The sequence below is a fragment of the Chaetura pelagica genome, unplaced genomic scaffold (assembly GCF_000747805.2).
Source record: "Chaetura pelagica isolate M959 unplaced genomic scaffold, ChaPel_1.0 scaffold187, whole genome shotgun sequence".
Lineage (NCBI taxonomy): Eukaryota > Metazoa > Chordata > Aves > Apodiformes > Apodidae > Chaetura > Chaetura pelagica.
In genome coordinates, this window is record NW_009953900.1 from 59,940 (window position 1) to 73,931 (window position 13,992).

The 13,992-nt window shown below is 63.4% G+C and overlaps 1 protein-coding gene across 1 annotated transcript in view; it reads right to left on the reverse strand.

Moving 5' to 3' along the window:
• Nucleotides 1-13,992, reverse strand: part of HSPG2 (heparan sulfate proteoglycan 2) — a gene marked incomplete at its 5' end in the record, with an annotated part of 33,419 nt that overhangs the window by 9,412 nt on the left and 10,015 nt on the right. The window contains 37 exon segments of the mRNA XM_010001381.1: nucleotides 533-651; nucleotides 749-857; nucleotides 940-1,049; nucleotides 1,152-1,251; nucleotides 1,333-1,477; nucleotides 1,588-1,672; nucleotides 1,960-2,076; nucleotides 2,159-2,306; nucleotides 2,394-2,506; nucleotides 3,282-3,548; nucleotides 4,177-4,274; nucleotides 4,348-4,543; nucleotides 4,626-4,886; nucleotides 5,595-5,774; nucleotides 6,433-6,625; nucleotides 6,712-6,893; nucleotides 7,308-7,442; nucleotides 7,517-7,660; nucleotides 7,743-7,881; nucleotides 7,972-8,120; nucleotides 8,197-8,335; nucleotides 8,422-8,567; nucleotides 8,660-8,798; nucleotides 8,886-9,037; nucleotides 9,111-9,249; nucleotides 9,347-9,498; nucleotides 10,289-10,427; nucleotides 10,983-11,134; nucleotides 11,265-11,363; nucleotides 11,366-11,396; nucleotides 11,702-11,856; nucleotides 11,934-12,072; nucleotides 12,200-12,345; nucleotides 12,445-12,580; nucleotides 12,666-12,808; nucleotides 13,713-13,853; nucleotides 13,948-13,973. Coding sequence (XP_009999683.1) covers nucleotides 533-651; nucleotides 749-857; nucleotides 940-1,049; nucleotides 1,152-1,251; nucleotides 1,333-1,477; nucleotides 1,588-1,672; nucleotides 1,960-2,076; nucleotides 2,159-2,306; nucleotides 2,394-2,506; nucleotides 3,282-3,548; nucleotides 4,177-4,274; nucleotides 4,348-4,543; nucleotides 4,626-4,886; nucleotides 5,595-5,774; nucleotides 6,433-6,625; nucleotides 6,712-6,893; nucleotides 7,308-7,442; nucleotides 7,517-7,660; nucleotides 7,743-7,881; nucleotides 7,972-8,120; nucleotides 8,197-8,335; nucleotides 8,422-8,567; nucleotides 8,660-8,798; nucleotides 8,886-9,037; nucleotides 9,111-9,249; nucleotides 9,347-9,498; nucleotides 10,289-10,427; nucleotides 10,983-11,134; nucleotides 11,265-11,363; nucleotides 11,366-11,396; nucleotides 11,702-11,856; nucleotides 11,934-12,072; nucleotides 12,200-12,345; nucleotides 12,445-12,580; nucleotides 12,666-12,808; nucleotides 13,713-13,853; nucleotides 13,948-13,973 — 5,164 coding nt within the window.

The window sequence follows — 13,992 nt, forward strand, 5'->3', positions numbered from 1 at the left end:
GTCACCGCCTCACCTGCCACAGCCCCGTCAGTGCCCGGCCGGTGGGACCCCAATCTCCACCCCCATGGTGGGACCCATCCTCCATCCCCATGGTGGGACTCAAACATCCATGCCCATGGTGCTCATCTCTGCAGGGTAGTACCCAGAGCCATGCCCATCTCCCCAGCATGGTGTCCAGCCTGTGTCCCCATGTCGGTCCCCAAATCCCCATCCCCATGGTGCCCATCTCCCTGTGGTGGCACCCAATGGCCCATCTCCATGATGCCCATGATATCCATTTCCCCATCATGACAGGGTCCCCACTCCATGCCCATGTCCCCAGGGTGGCCCCAGCCATATCCCCCCTGTCCCCAGGGTGATCCTAGACATGTCCCCATCTCCCCAGGGTGGTCCCCACCCCATCCTCATGTCCCCATGGTGGCCCCAGCCATGCCCTCAGGGTGTTCCCAGCCCCATGCCCACTTCCCTGGGGCAATCCCCATCCCATGCTAATGTCCCCAGGGTGGTGCCAGCCCTGTCCCCATGTCCCCACGTCCCCACGTCCCCACTCACCCTCAGTGCATCTCTCCCCAGACTTGCCCAGGTGGCAGCGGCAGGTGTAGCCCTGCCCGTCCGGCCGGTTGACACAGGTAGCATCAGGCCCACATGCCTCTGCAGGGTGACAAGCCATGAGCACCCACCCAGGGTGGTGGGTGTTCCAGGAAGGGACAGCTGGGGGGAGGGAACATGCCCGGGGGTGGCACCATACCCGGGTGACAATGCAGAGCCTGTGAGTACTCGCAGTTGCTGCCGGTGAAGCCGTGGGGACAGCGGCAGATGTAGGTGCCACTCTCGGCGTCCTGGCACACGCCTCCATTCTGGGGGGTGGGTGACATGGGTGTCAGCAACAGGTGGGGATAAGTGGCGATGGGTGGCCATCACCCCCTTCCTCATCCTCACCTGGCACGGGCGGTCCTGGCAGGTGGGACAGCTGGAGACACCGTGCGCCTGCAGGTCCATGTCCCCAAAGGCCACCTCCTCCCCTTGGATGCGCAGCTGGCGTACACAGCCTGGGGTGGGATGGAGATGGGGGGGTGAGGGGATAGTGTGACACCCTGCCCATCTCCCCCACACCCTCCCACCCCCTAAAAAAAAACCCCAGCCCCACTCACCCATGAACCCACGGCTGAGCCCCGTCTTGGCCAGGGCGCTGAGGTCGGGGTAACCCCCCAGGTAGAGCTTCTCATCCAGATCCAGCCCCTGGAACTTCCCCTGCAGGCACAGGCAGGTGAGCACCCCCTCCAGCACCCCCACCCAAGCAAGAAACACCCCCCACCTTAGAAAAGAAATTACCTGGGAGGTGCCATTGACCGGGGGGTGCCCGTCCAGCTCCAGGGACCCCCGGGTGAGGTTGCGCCGCAGCCGCACCGTGTGGTACTCGCCCAAGCGCAGCGCCGTGGGGTGCCGGATGGTGGCCATGCCCGAGCCCGCGTCAAACCTGGGTGTTGTTGGGGAGGGGAGGGGGTGACAACGGGTGTAGGAGGGTGCTGGCAACCATCTCTCACCTCCCCTTCACCCCCCTCGGAGCCCCCAGCTCCTGGGTCTCACCGGAATTCGGGGCGCCCGCCCACCAAGCCAAAGGAGATGAAGTCGGCGCCGTTGTTTTTGCGCTGCCCGTTGTAGAGGAGAAGGCCTGAGGGGTGAGAGTGGAGGAGTGGGCACCTCAGAGTGGGGGTCATGCTACAGGTATCACCCCAAAGTACCCAAGGATGGAGGAGAAATCTCTCCCCCCAGAAGGTGGAAGGGGGTGGTTGAATAGAGGAGAGGAAGGAGAAGGGATGGAGGGAAGAATGGAGAGGACATGGGGACACACAGGGACACATAGGGACATACTGGGCCACACTAGGACAACACGGGGACACACTGGGACACCTGGGGACATGCTGGGACAGATGAGGACACGCTGGGACACACGCTCACCATCAGCAGCATCAGGTCGGAAGGTGATGAGGATCTCAAACCACTTGTAGGCATCCTTGATGGTGGGCAGGGGCAGGAAGGAGTGGGGCGTCTGCCCGAAGTAGGGGACCAGGTGCTCTGTGGGTGGGGTGGGATCAGGAGGAGGGGTGTTGGGGTACAGCACCCCCCACCACCACCCTGTCCACCTGTCCGTCCTCACCTCGCACCCTCAGGACATAGTAGGCGGTTTCCCGGCCCCGCGGGTTGGCAGCGGCGCAGACGTAGACGCCGGCGTCCTCGTGGCTCACGGCCGGCAAGGTCAGGATGTTCCCCTCCACCCGGGCCCCCTCTGGCAGCTCCCCCTCCAGCTGAGTGGAGCAGGGGGGTCAGCACCCATTGGGTGCCCCCTCCCCTGCAACACCCGAAACCCCCATCCCTGCATCCCATCACCTCACCTTGCTCCAGGTGATCTCTGGCACGGGGAAGCCCGATGCCAAGCAGGGTAAAACGGCGGCGGAGCCCAAGGACACTTCCTTCACCTCCGGCTGCCCTGAGATCTGGGGGGCGGCTGGGGACAGAGGCACAGGGTGGGGCTGGTTGGAAAAGACCTTGAAGGTCACTGAGTTCAACCATGAACCCAACTCTAATGAGGCTGCCCCATGTCCCTCAGCACCATCTCCAGGGTTTGGAAACCCCTCCAGGGATGGGGACTCCCCCCCTGCCCTGGGCAGCCTGGGCCAGGCCCTGACAACCCTTGCCAGGGAGAAATTGTTCCCCAGATCCAAACCTCCCCTGGCACAACTTGAGGCCATTTCCTCTTGTCCCATCCCTTGTTCCTGGGGAGCAGAGCCCGACCCCCCTGGCTCCAACCTCCTCTCAGACAGCTGCAGAGCCAGCAGGTCTCCCCTCACCTCCTTGTCTCCAGGCTGGACACCCCCAGCTCCCTCAGCTGCTCCTGCTCACACTTGTGCTCCAGCCCCTTCCCCAGCTCCCTTGCCCTTCCCTGGACACGCTTCAGCCCCTCCACGTCCTTCTTGTCCTGAGGGGCCCAGAACTGACCCCAGGATTTGAGGTGGCTCCACTAGTGCTCAGCAGAGGGGGACAATCCCTGCCCTGGGCCTGCTGGCCACACCAGTGCTGACACCAGTCAAGATGCTCGTGGCCTCTTGGCCACTTGGGTACACACACTGGCTCATGTCCAGACCAACACCTCCAGCTCCTTTTCCATCAGGCACTTTCCAGCCACTGTGCTCCAAGCCTGGAGCACTGCCTGGGGTTGTGGTGACCCAGGTGCAGGACCTGACACCACATGTGTCCCCAGCCCTCCCTGTCCCTATCCCCACCTTGCACGTGGAGGATGAGGTGGGACTGGACGGTGCCCACGGCGTTGGTGGCAGTGCAGCGGTACTGCCCGGCGTCCGCCCGTTCCACCCGCTGGATGGTGAGGGTTCCAGCACGGACCAGCACCCCGGGACGGATCTGACCACCCACTTTGCTCCAGGTGACATGGGGACGGGGTTCACCCAAGCCCAGGCACTCCAGCTCCACCTCTGTCCCTGCCAGCACCGTCTGCACCGCTGTCCGGATGTTGATCACAGCCTTGGGGAGAGCTTGGGGGGGACAACAAGGTTTTGGGGTCCCCCCATGGCATGGGGGAGACATCATGGTCCAGGGTGTGAGGTTCAGGAGTGAGGGAGAAATTGGGTGCTCAAGGGCATGGGGAAACTATTGGGGTGTCTGTGGGCATGGGGAGAAATTAGGGTGTTGGGGTGCCCTTGGGTATGGGGAGAAGTTTGGGAAAGTGGGGTGACTATGGGCATGGTGAAAGGTTGGGGGTGTTGGGGTGCCCATGGGCATGGTGAGAGGTTGGGGGTACCAGGGTCTTCATTGGTGTAAGGAGAGACTGAGAGTCTTGGGGTGCTCATGGGCATTGGGAGAGATGAGGGGTACCAGGGTGCTGAGGGGGCATGGGTGGAGATGAGGGCCATGGTCATGGTGGAAGGGACAGTGGGTGCCCGTAGGTTTGGGGGGTGGGATTTCCAGGGTGTCCACATTGGCGAAGGTCAGGTCAGGGGGTGCCCCTGCTTTTGAAGGATGGGGGTCCTGGGGTACTGGTGTTCATGGGGGTCATGCCAGGGGGTGCCCCTGGGTTTGAGGGATGAGGTTCCCAGGGTGTCCACATTGGAGGGGTCAGGTTGGGGGGTGCCCATGTCCCCCAGGTGTGGGGGCTGCTCCTACCCTGGATGGTGAGGGTGGCCCTGTCCTCTGCGTGTCCTCCTGGAGCGATGGCCCGGCACACATAGACCCCCTGCGCCCCCCACGCCAGCTGGGGCAGCCTGTGGGGACACAGCTGGGGTGTGGGATGCTGCAAGGGACAGGTGCCCACCACCCCGCATCCCCCATCCTTACCGCAGCACCCCGTCCTGCACGCTGTGGGCAGGGGGCAGCTCCCCACCCTCCTTCAGCCACTCCAGACGCGCCCGGGGGTCCCCAGAGATGGTGCAGGTGAACTCAGCTGTGCCCCCCAGCCCCCTGACCAGGCTCCCTGGTGTCACCCGGACGGTCAAGGGTCCACCACCACCATCCCCACGGTCAACGGTGGCACCTGGGTGGGATGCAGAGCCATGATGGCACCTGGTGGCACTGGCATCCCTGGCACGTGGCCTTCCTGGGGTGCCAGGACTCACCGTGGACCACCACATGGGCAAAGGTCTCAGCGGTGCCCACGCGGTTGGTGACGAGGCAGCGGTAGGTGCCGGCATCGTCGGGCAGCGCGGGGCTGATGCGCAGGAGGCTGGCGCGGTGGCTGGCGCGTGCCGAGAGGCTGCCATTGACCTTGTCCCAGGAGTAGAGCAGCGGGGGGGTGCCATGAGCCAGGCACTGCACCTGCAGCGCGTCGCCAGCGCGCACCACGCTCTCCTCCGGCAGGCTGGTGGCGTACGGTGGTGCTGGGGGGATGGGTGGTGCTGTCAGAGCCCAGCCACAGCCAGGATGGGGCAATGGGTGGGTCTGGGGTGATGGATGGGTCAACAGGGCAATGGATTTGTCAATGGGCAATGGATGGGTCAACGGGGCAATGGATGGGTCAAGGGGACACTAGATGGGGCAATGGATGGGTCAACAGGGCACTGAATGGGTCAATGGGGCAACGGATGGGTCAACGGGGCAATGGATGGGTTAACAGATGGGTTAACGGGGCAATGTATGGGTCAATGGGGCACTGGATGGGTCAATGGATGGGTCATCTCCAGGAGATGGACAGATGGGCACATGCTGGGACAGTTGAATAATGGATGAATCCAACAGGATGGAGGAATGTCAGAGAAGACGGAGAGAGGGGTGTGAGCTGGGATGGACCAAAGGTGGATGGATTCATGGGTAGGGTAGTGGGGGAGACAGCAGAAGTAGTGATGGGCACGTGCAGCACTGGGACAGGGATGGACCCATCCAGGGGAAGGGCTGGATGATGGACATGGGATGGGGGGAGGACACGTGTGGGATGAAGTGAGGCTGGATCCAGGAGGACGGGCTGGCCAGAACCAGGAGGGGTGATGGAGATGGCCCCGCGCTGGGGAAGGTGGGCTGGAGAAGGAACTGGCAGAGGTGACAGGAGGGGACCTAGGAGCACCACCTCCTCCCCCTCATCACCCACTTACTCTCCACGTGGAGGGTGACGAAGGCCTGGGCGGTGCCGGCGGCGCTGCTGGCGTTGCAGATGTACTGGCCCGAGTCCTGCAGGGCGGCGCGCGGGATCACCAGGCTGCCGTTCTCCACCCGGTGCTGCCAGGGCAGCGGTGCCCGCAGCTTTGACCACTCCAGCCGTGGTGCCGGCTCACCTGAGGGTGACACCAGCGGCCATCACCTTGGCATCAGGGTCGCCATGGGCAGGATGTGTCCCTGCCTACCCTTTAGAATCATAGGATGGTTGAGGTAGGAAGGGACCTTAAAGATCATCCAGTCCCAACCCCCCTGCATGGGCAGGGACACCTCCCACCAGCCCAGGCTGCTCCAAGCCCCATCCAACCTGCCCTTCAACACTGCCAGGGATGGGGCAGCCACAGCTTCCCTGGGCAACCTGGGCCAGGCTCTCACCACCCTTATGGTGAAGAGTTTCCTCCTAATGTCCAACCCCAATCTCCCAAATTCCAGTTTTAATCCATCCCCCTTGTCCTCTCATTCCCTGCCCTTGTCCCAAGTCCCTCCCCAGCTTTCCTGGAGCCCCTTCAGGCACTGGAAGGTGCTCTAAGGTCTCCCTGGAGCCTTCTCTTCTCCAGGCTGAACACTCCAACTCTCCCAGCTTGTCTCCAGAGCAGAGCTGCTCCAGCTCTTTGATCACCTTCATGGCCCTTTTCTGGACCCTCTCCAACAGTTCCAGGTGTTTCCTATGCTGAAGGCTCCAATACTGTACCCAGTTCTCCAGGTGTGGCCTCACCAGAGCAGAATAGAGGGGGACAATCACCTCCCTGGCCACCCTTTCCACCATCCTCACCATACCTCTGGCCGTGCAGTGCAGCGTGGCAGTGTCCCCAGCCACCACGGTGACAGCAGGTGGCACGATGACCTCGGGGGCGCCGGGGTGCCGCTGTGCCGCCTCCACGCTGATGTCCACCCGCGCCTGCGCCGAGCCCAGGGCGCTGTGCGCCGTGCAGACGTAGGGCCCGGCGTGCTCCGGCTTGGCTGGTGACAGCTGGTGGAGCCCGGGGGGACACGGGGTGGGTGGTGAGCACCGGGCACCCAGCAGCCCCCTGCGGCACCCCAGGGTGCCCCGCTCACCTGCAGGATGGCCTGGCTGTCCATGTGCAGCAGAGTTTGATGCTCCAACTTCTGCCGGGAGCCCGGCCGGCTCCAGCGCACCAGCGGGCGCGGTTCGCCCCGGCCAAGGCACTCCACGCTGAGGGACTTGCCCTCCTGCACTGTCACAGGGCCTGGTGGCATCACTGACACCGTGGGTGCTCCTGGAGAAGGAGGAGGGCATCAGCATGGGGATGAGGACAACACTGCTAAGGACATTGGCATGGGGATGGGGACACCATCAACCCAGGACATCTGGAGCCCATGGAGGACATCAGCATGGGCATGGGGACTTCACAACCTCAAGGGTGTCTGGGGGTTATCAGGATAGTGACATGGGCACCATCACTCCAGGAGCACCTGAAGCATGGAGAGGACATGGGGATGGGGACACCATCACCCCAGGGATATCTGAAGCATGTGGAGGACACCAGCATGGGGGCAGGGACAGAGACACCACCACCCCAGAGGCATCTGGAGCAGATGGGAGACACCAACATGGGGATGGTGATGAGGACACCACCAGCCTGAGGGCACCTGGAGCACATGGGGACAGGACCACCCCAGCCACCTCTCACCTTGCACCAGGAGGTTGACAACGCTGCTGGCGACGCCGAAGCGGTTGGAGGCCACGCAGTGGTAGGCACCCTGGTTGCCCACATGAGCACCAGAGATGGAGATGACTGAGCCATTGGTGCTGATCTTCACATTATCTGGGCAAGGAGGAGCTGTCAGCACCAGAACCATCCTGGGGACCACACCAGGGCCACCCTGGGGACCACCATACCTTGGAGGTGTTGGCCAGGTCCCATCCGCCATGTGATGTTGATGGGCTGGGCACCATCGTGGACGCGGCACTTGAAGGTGGCATCTTCACCTGGGGCCACCACCATGCTGTGCGGGTCGATGGAGATGATGGGGCTCTGCAGACCTGCAGGGACAAAGGGACAGGGAAGCCACCAAGGTCACCCATGTCCCCCTGGTGTTGTCTCTCATCCCATGACCACACTTACGGTAGCTAGAGCTGTCACGGGAGGTGACAGTGACGACAATGGTGGCCTCACGAGACATGCTGCCCATGTCTGCCCGGCACACGTACTCCCCTGAGTCGGCCACCGAGAGCTGTGACAGCCGCAGGCGGGACCCTGAAACCTGGGGACACAATAACGGGGTGGTGGCACCAACCAGCCACCCATGGCCACCATTCCCCCGTCCCCCCACCCTACCAGTGTCCCCACCTACCTGGTGCTTGGCTGGGAGTGCCCCCCCACGCTTGTACCAGGTGATGGTGGCCTGTCCCTGCCCGGCCACCAGGCAGTCCAGGTCCAGGGTCTGTCCCTCGGTGACAGAGGATGCCGAGGACTCGATGCGAATGGGCAGCGTGACACCGGCTGTGTGGGAAACCGTAAATGTCCCCACCAGTCCTCAGCACCCATGGGGACCTGTTGCCCCCAGGGTGGCACTCACCGTGGGATGGGTTGGCTCCATCATCGATGGTGACGATGAGGGACGTCTCCTGTGTGACACCACCTGATGTCACCCGGCACACGTACTCCCCCGAATCAGCCGCTGTCACCTGGGGGATGCGCAGGCGGGTGCCTGACACCTGGTGGGGACAATTTGAGGACAGGTGAGTGCTGGAGAACTGGGGACGGGGTGGGCTGTGGGGTGACACTCCTCTCTGTTCCCTACCTGGTGGCCGGCAGACAGGGAGCCACCACGCTTGTACCAGGTGACAGTGGCAGGGGCCTGACCCAGGCAGTTGAGGTCCAGGGTCTGTCCCTGGGCGATGGCCGAGGATGAGGACTCGATGCGCAGGGGCTGGGTGACACCAGAGGCTGGGGGGGACAGCCAAAGGGGACGTTTGTCACCAACGTGGTACCTGCCTGTCCCCACTGTCCCCAAATGCTGCTCCCTTGCTCACACTCACAGTAATAGGTGCCAGCACCACTGGGCACGGTGACAATGACAGAAGCCTCCTGTGTGACAGTCCCCAGGGTCACCCGACACACGTACTCCCCTGAATCAGCCACTGACACCTGGGCGAGGCGCAGGCGGGTGCCTGATACCTGTGGAGGTGACAAGTTGGGGACATGTCAAGTGTTTGAGGTGGGGCTGTGCCCCATGGGGTGATGTCACATCCCCTGGTGTCCTACCTGGCTGTTAGGGGGCAGAGCCCCCCCGCGCCGGTACCAGGTGACATGGGGGTGGCCCTGTCCTGCCACCATGCAGTTGAGGTCCAGGGTCTGTCCCTCAGTGACAGCTGCAGAGGAGGTCTCGATCCTCACCGGTGGGGTGACACCGACAGCTGGGGATGACAGTGGGGTCAGCCACCGTGTCCCTGTCCTGTCCCTCTGTCACCTCCCACCTGTCTCTAGTACCATAAGAGGAGCCACTGCCGGTCTGGATGGTGACAATGAGGGATGTCTCATGGGTGACACCGCCCGATGTCACCCGGCACACGTACTCCCCTGAGTCAGCTGCTGTCACCTGGGGGATGCGTAGGCGGGTGCCCGATACCTGGGGGGGGGATGACACAGGTGACAAGGGGTCACAAACCTCGTGGGACCCCAAAACCCCCTTTATTCTCTCAAAATGCTCCTCCAGTGTCCCTTACCTGGTGCTTGGCGGGCAGGGCCCCCCCACGCTTGTACCAGGTGACAGTGGCCTGTCCCTGCCCGGCCACCAGGCAGTTGAGGTCCAGGCTCTGTCCCTCAGCCACAGAGGAGGACGAGGACTCGATGCGCACCGGGGGGGTGACACCAGCTGCTGGGGACAGAGATGGCAGGGTCACCCCAAGGTCACTGTGGCATGGTCCCCTGTCCCCTCCCAGTCCCCACTCACGGTAGGTGCTGGGCCCCCTGTGGCGGAAAAAATTTGCCGGGGGGTGCGCCCCCTGGTCACCCGGCACACGTACTCGCCCGAGTCGGCCGCTGTCACCTGCAGCAGGCGCAGCCGGGAGCCGGACACCTGCAGGAGGGGACACGGGGGTCACCAGGGCCACTGGAGCTTCCACGGGGCCACCAGTGCTTGCTTGGGGCTAGCTGGACTTGCATGAGCCACCTTAGCTTCCATGGGGTCACTGGTTTTGCATGGGCCACCAGGGTTTGCATGGAGCCAACTGGGCTTGCATGGGAATCAACTAGGTTACCTGGGCTTGCACAGAGCCATGGGTCAACCCCAACCACCCCCCTTAGGGACATCCCCCTTGCTGTCCCCTACCTGGTGCTTGGCAGGCAGGGACCCCCCGCGCTTGTACCAGGTGACAGTGGCCTGTGTGGGGCTGGCAATGACACAGTTGAGGTCCAGGGTCTGTCCCTCAGCCACGGGCGATGATGGGGACGAGGTCTCGATGCGCAGGGGGGTCGTGCCACCCGAGGCTGGGGAGCAAGACAGGTTAGAGACCATGGTCACCAACATGTCAGCCCTCTTAGGGACACCAGGAACCTGGGAAGCTGGGATGGGCACACACACCCATGGCTTCTCCAGAGGATGAATCATGCCAGGCTCAAGGACACCCCTGAGTAATGTCCCCTGTCCACTCCCAGTCCCCACTCACGGTAGGCGCCGGCCCCGCTGGGCTGGATTGTCACCATGATGGAGGTTTCCCTGGTGGTGGCCCCGCTGGTCACCCGGCACACGTACTCGCCCGAGTCGGCCGCTGTCACCTGCAGCAGGCGCAGCCGGGAGCCGGACACCTGCGGGAGGGGACACGGGGGTCACCAGGGCCCTTTGGGCTTCCATGGGGCTGCTGGGGCTTGCACAGGGCCAGCTGGGCTTACATGAGGCCACTTTGGCTTCCATGGGGTCACCTGAGCTTGCATGGGGCACCTGGGCTTGCACAGGCCACTTGGCCATGTGTGGAGTCACCTTGACTAGCATGGCCACCTGGGTTTGCATGGGGTCATCCTGGCTTGCATGGACTCCTCCAGGCTTGCCTTGGGCCACCAGAGTGTGAATGGACCACCAGGGCTTGCGCAGGCCACCTGGGCTTGCATGGGCTACTTAGGCTTGAATGGGGCCACCAGAGCTTGCATGGGGCCACCTGACCTTGCATGGGGGCAACTGGGCTTGCACTGGCCACCTGGGATGGCACGGGCTACTTGGGCTTGCATAGGGCCACCAGGGTTTGCATGGGGACACCTGAACTTGCATGAGCTACTTGAGCTTGAATGGGGCCACCAGAGCTTGCACGGAGCTGTGCATCAACCCCAAACATCCCCCTTGGGTACAACCCCCTTGCTGTCCCCTACCTGGTGCTTGGCAGGCAGGGACCCCCCGCGCTTGTACCAGGTGACAGTGGCCTGTGCAGGGCTGGAGATGACACAGTTGAGGTCCAGGGTCTGTCCCTCAGTCACAGCAGAGGACGGGGACTCGATGCGCAGGGGGGTTGTGCCACCCGGGGCTGGGGACCGAGATAAGAGGGTGACACCAGTGACCAGGGCAGAGCCCCGGGCACAGGCATGAGACACGGCTCCATGCGGTGGCACAGAGGGACCCTCCTCTGGGACTGTCCCCTCCCAGTCCCCACTCACGGTAGGCGCCGGCCCCGCTGGGCTGGATTGTCACCATGACAGCAGACTCCCTGGTGGTGGCCCCGCTGGTCACCCCGCACACGTACTCGCCCGAGTCGGAACCTGCAGCAGGCGCAGCCGGGAGCCGGACACCTGCGGGAGGGGACACGGGGGTCACCAGGGCCCTTTGGGCTTCCATGGGGCTGCTGGGGCTTGCACGGGGCCAGCTGGGCTTGTATGGGGGCCACTGGGCTGGCACCGGAACGCTGAATTTTCCTCAAGTGCCACCTGGGCTTGTGTGGAGCCACTTGGGCTTGCAAAAGTGCCAGTTGGGCTTGCATGGGCCACCCGAGCTTGTGTGGGGCCACCTGAATTTACATGGGGCCACCTGAGCTTGCACAGAGATGTGCATCAACCCGTACCACCCCCTTGGTGACGTCTCCTCCAATGTCCCCTACCTGGTGCTTGGCGGGCAGGGCCCCCCCACGCTTGTACCAGGTGACAGTGGCCTGTCCCTGCCCGGCTACCACGCAGTTGAGGTCCACACTCTGTCCCTCAGCCACGGTGGATGAGGATGCCTCAATGCGAACAGGGACACCTGAAGCTGGTGGCCCTGGAGGGGAGAGGACAGATCTGTGACCACCTGTCTGGGACCAGCACATCCCTGCCCTGCTGCCACCGTGGTCTCACCATAGGATGATCCAGCTGCAGCCACGACGGTGACAATGACAGAGGCCTCCCGTACACTGGTCCCTGATGTCACCCGGCACACGTACTCCCCTGAATCAGCCGCTGTGACGTGGGGGACACGGAGCCGGGACCCCAAAACCTGGCGTTGGGGACAGACGTGGGTGTCACGTGGCAGGGGACAGGGCAGAATTTGGGGGGACACACGTGGGTGTCACACAGCAGGGGACAGGGCAGGATTTGGGGTGACACTCCCCTCTGCACCCTACCTGGTGGCCGGCGGGCAGGGAGCCACCACGCTTGTACCAGGTGACAGTGGCAGGGCCTGATCCTGCCACCAGGCAGTTGAGGTCCAGGGTCTGTCCCTCGGGGACAGACGGGGACGAGGACTCGATGCGCACGGGTGGCGCTGACCCTGTGGGGGGGTGAAACGAGGGGGGAACACGCACAGGTGGGGTTGTGGCCTCCCCTGAAACTGTCCCCACACCCCAACGGTGTCCCCTACCCGCCTCACCTGCCACCACGGCCACCTGGATGGCGGCGCGGGCCGTGCCGGTGGCGCTGGGGCCCACGCAGAGGTAGACGCCGGCGTCGGCCGCGGTGACAGCGGGGAGCAGCAGCGTGGCAATGTCACCGTCCTCTGTGCGGGCCTGAGCACCAGGGAGGGTGTCAGGGGCGCCCACTGTGCCCCCCCAAGGCAGCACCCATGGGTGCTGGCCACCCTCCCTGACTCACCTGGGGTGGTAGGGTCCCCCCCTGCTTCTCCCAGGTGAGGGTAGCAGGGGGTGACCCTGAGACACGGCAGTAGAGCCGCAACGTGGAGCCCTCTGTCACCTCTGTCCTCTCTGGGCTCACCTGCACCCGTGGGGCACCAGGGGCTGCGGGGACAGCGTGGTGTCAGGGGGATATGGGGGACATGGGGATGATGGGGAAAAGAGAGATGATGGAGGTGATGGGGATGTTGAGGACAATGGGGACAATGCAGACAATGGGGACAACGGAGGTGATGGGGATGATGGGAGTGATAAGGATGATGGGGATGGTGGGGATGATGGGACAGTGCAGATAAGTGGGGTGATGGGGTTAGAGGGGAAATGGAGAGGAGGATGATAGGGACAATGAGGACAATGCAGAAGATGGGAACACTAGTGATGATGAGAATGATGCAGACAATGGGGGAGATGGGGACAATGAAGGATGATTGGGACAATGGGGGTGACAGGGATGGTGGGAGTGTTGGAGACAACCAGGGTGACAGGGATGAAGGGGATGATGGGGACAATGGGATGATGGGGATAAACGATGGGGACTGTGGGGACAATAGGGATGATGGAGATGGAGATGGTGGGGACAGAGATGATGGGGATGGAGAATGAGCACAGGGATGACCATGATGATGGAGGTGATGGGGATGGACAATGGGGACCATGGGGATGACAGGGATGACAGAGATGATAGACATGATGGGGACAGACAAGTAGGACAACAGAGACCATGGGGACAATGAGGATGACCAGGATGATGGAGATGATGGGGACAGGGATGGACAACGGGACAGGGATGGGGACTGGGATGATGATGATGGAGATGATGGAAACGGGAATGATGGGGATGGAGAATGGGCACCACGGGGATGACAGGGATGATGGAGATGAAAGGAGCAGAGATGATGGGGATGGACAATGGGGCCCACAGGGACAACAGGGATGACTGAGATGATGGGGATGGGCATGGAGGACCACGGGGGTGACGGGGCTGACCAGGAAGTGGGAGGAGGCTCACCCTGCACGTGGAGGAAGGCCCTGGCTGTGTGCTGCCCAGCGCTGCTGCGCGCCCGGCACTCGTAGTGTCCCTCGTCCCCGGGCTCGACGGCCCCGAACCGCAGCGTGTCCCCCTGCACCACGGCCCGTGGGGGCAGCGTGCCTGGGGGGGGGAAACACACACACCGTGGGGTCACCCCGGGTCACTGTGTCCCCAAGGCTGTCTCCGGTGTCCCCCACCCCACCCCCAGACCTACCAAGCCACTCGAGGGCGGGCGGGGGGCTGCCGGCGGCGCCCGCGC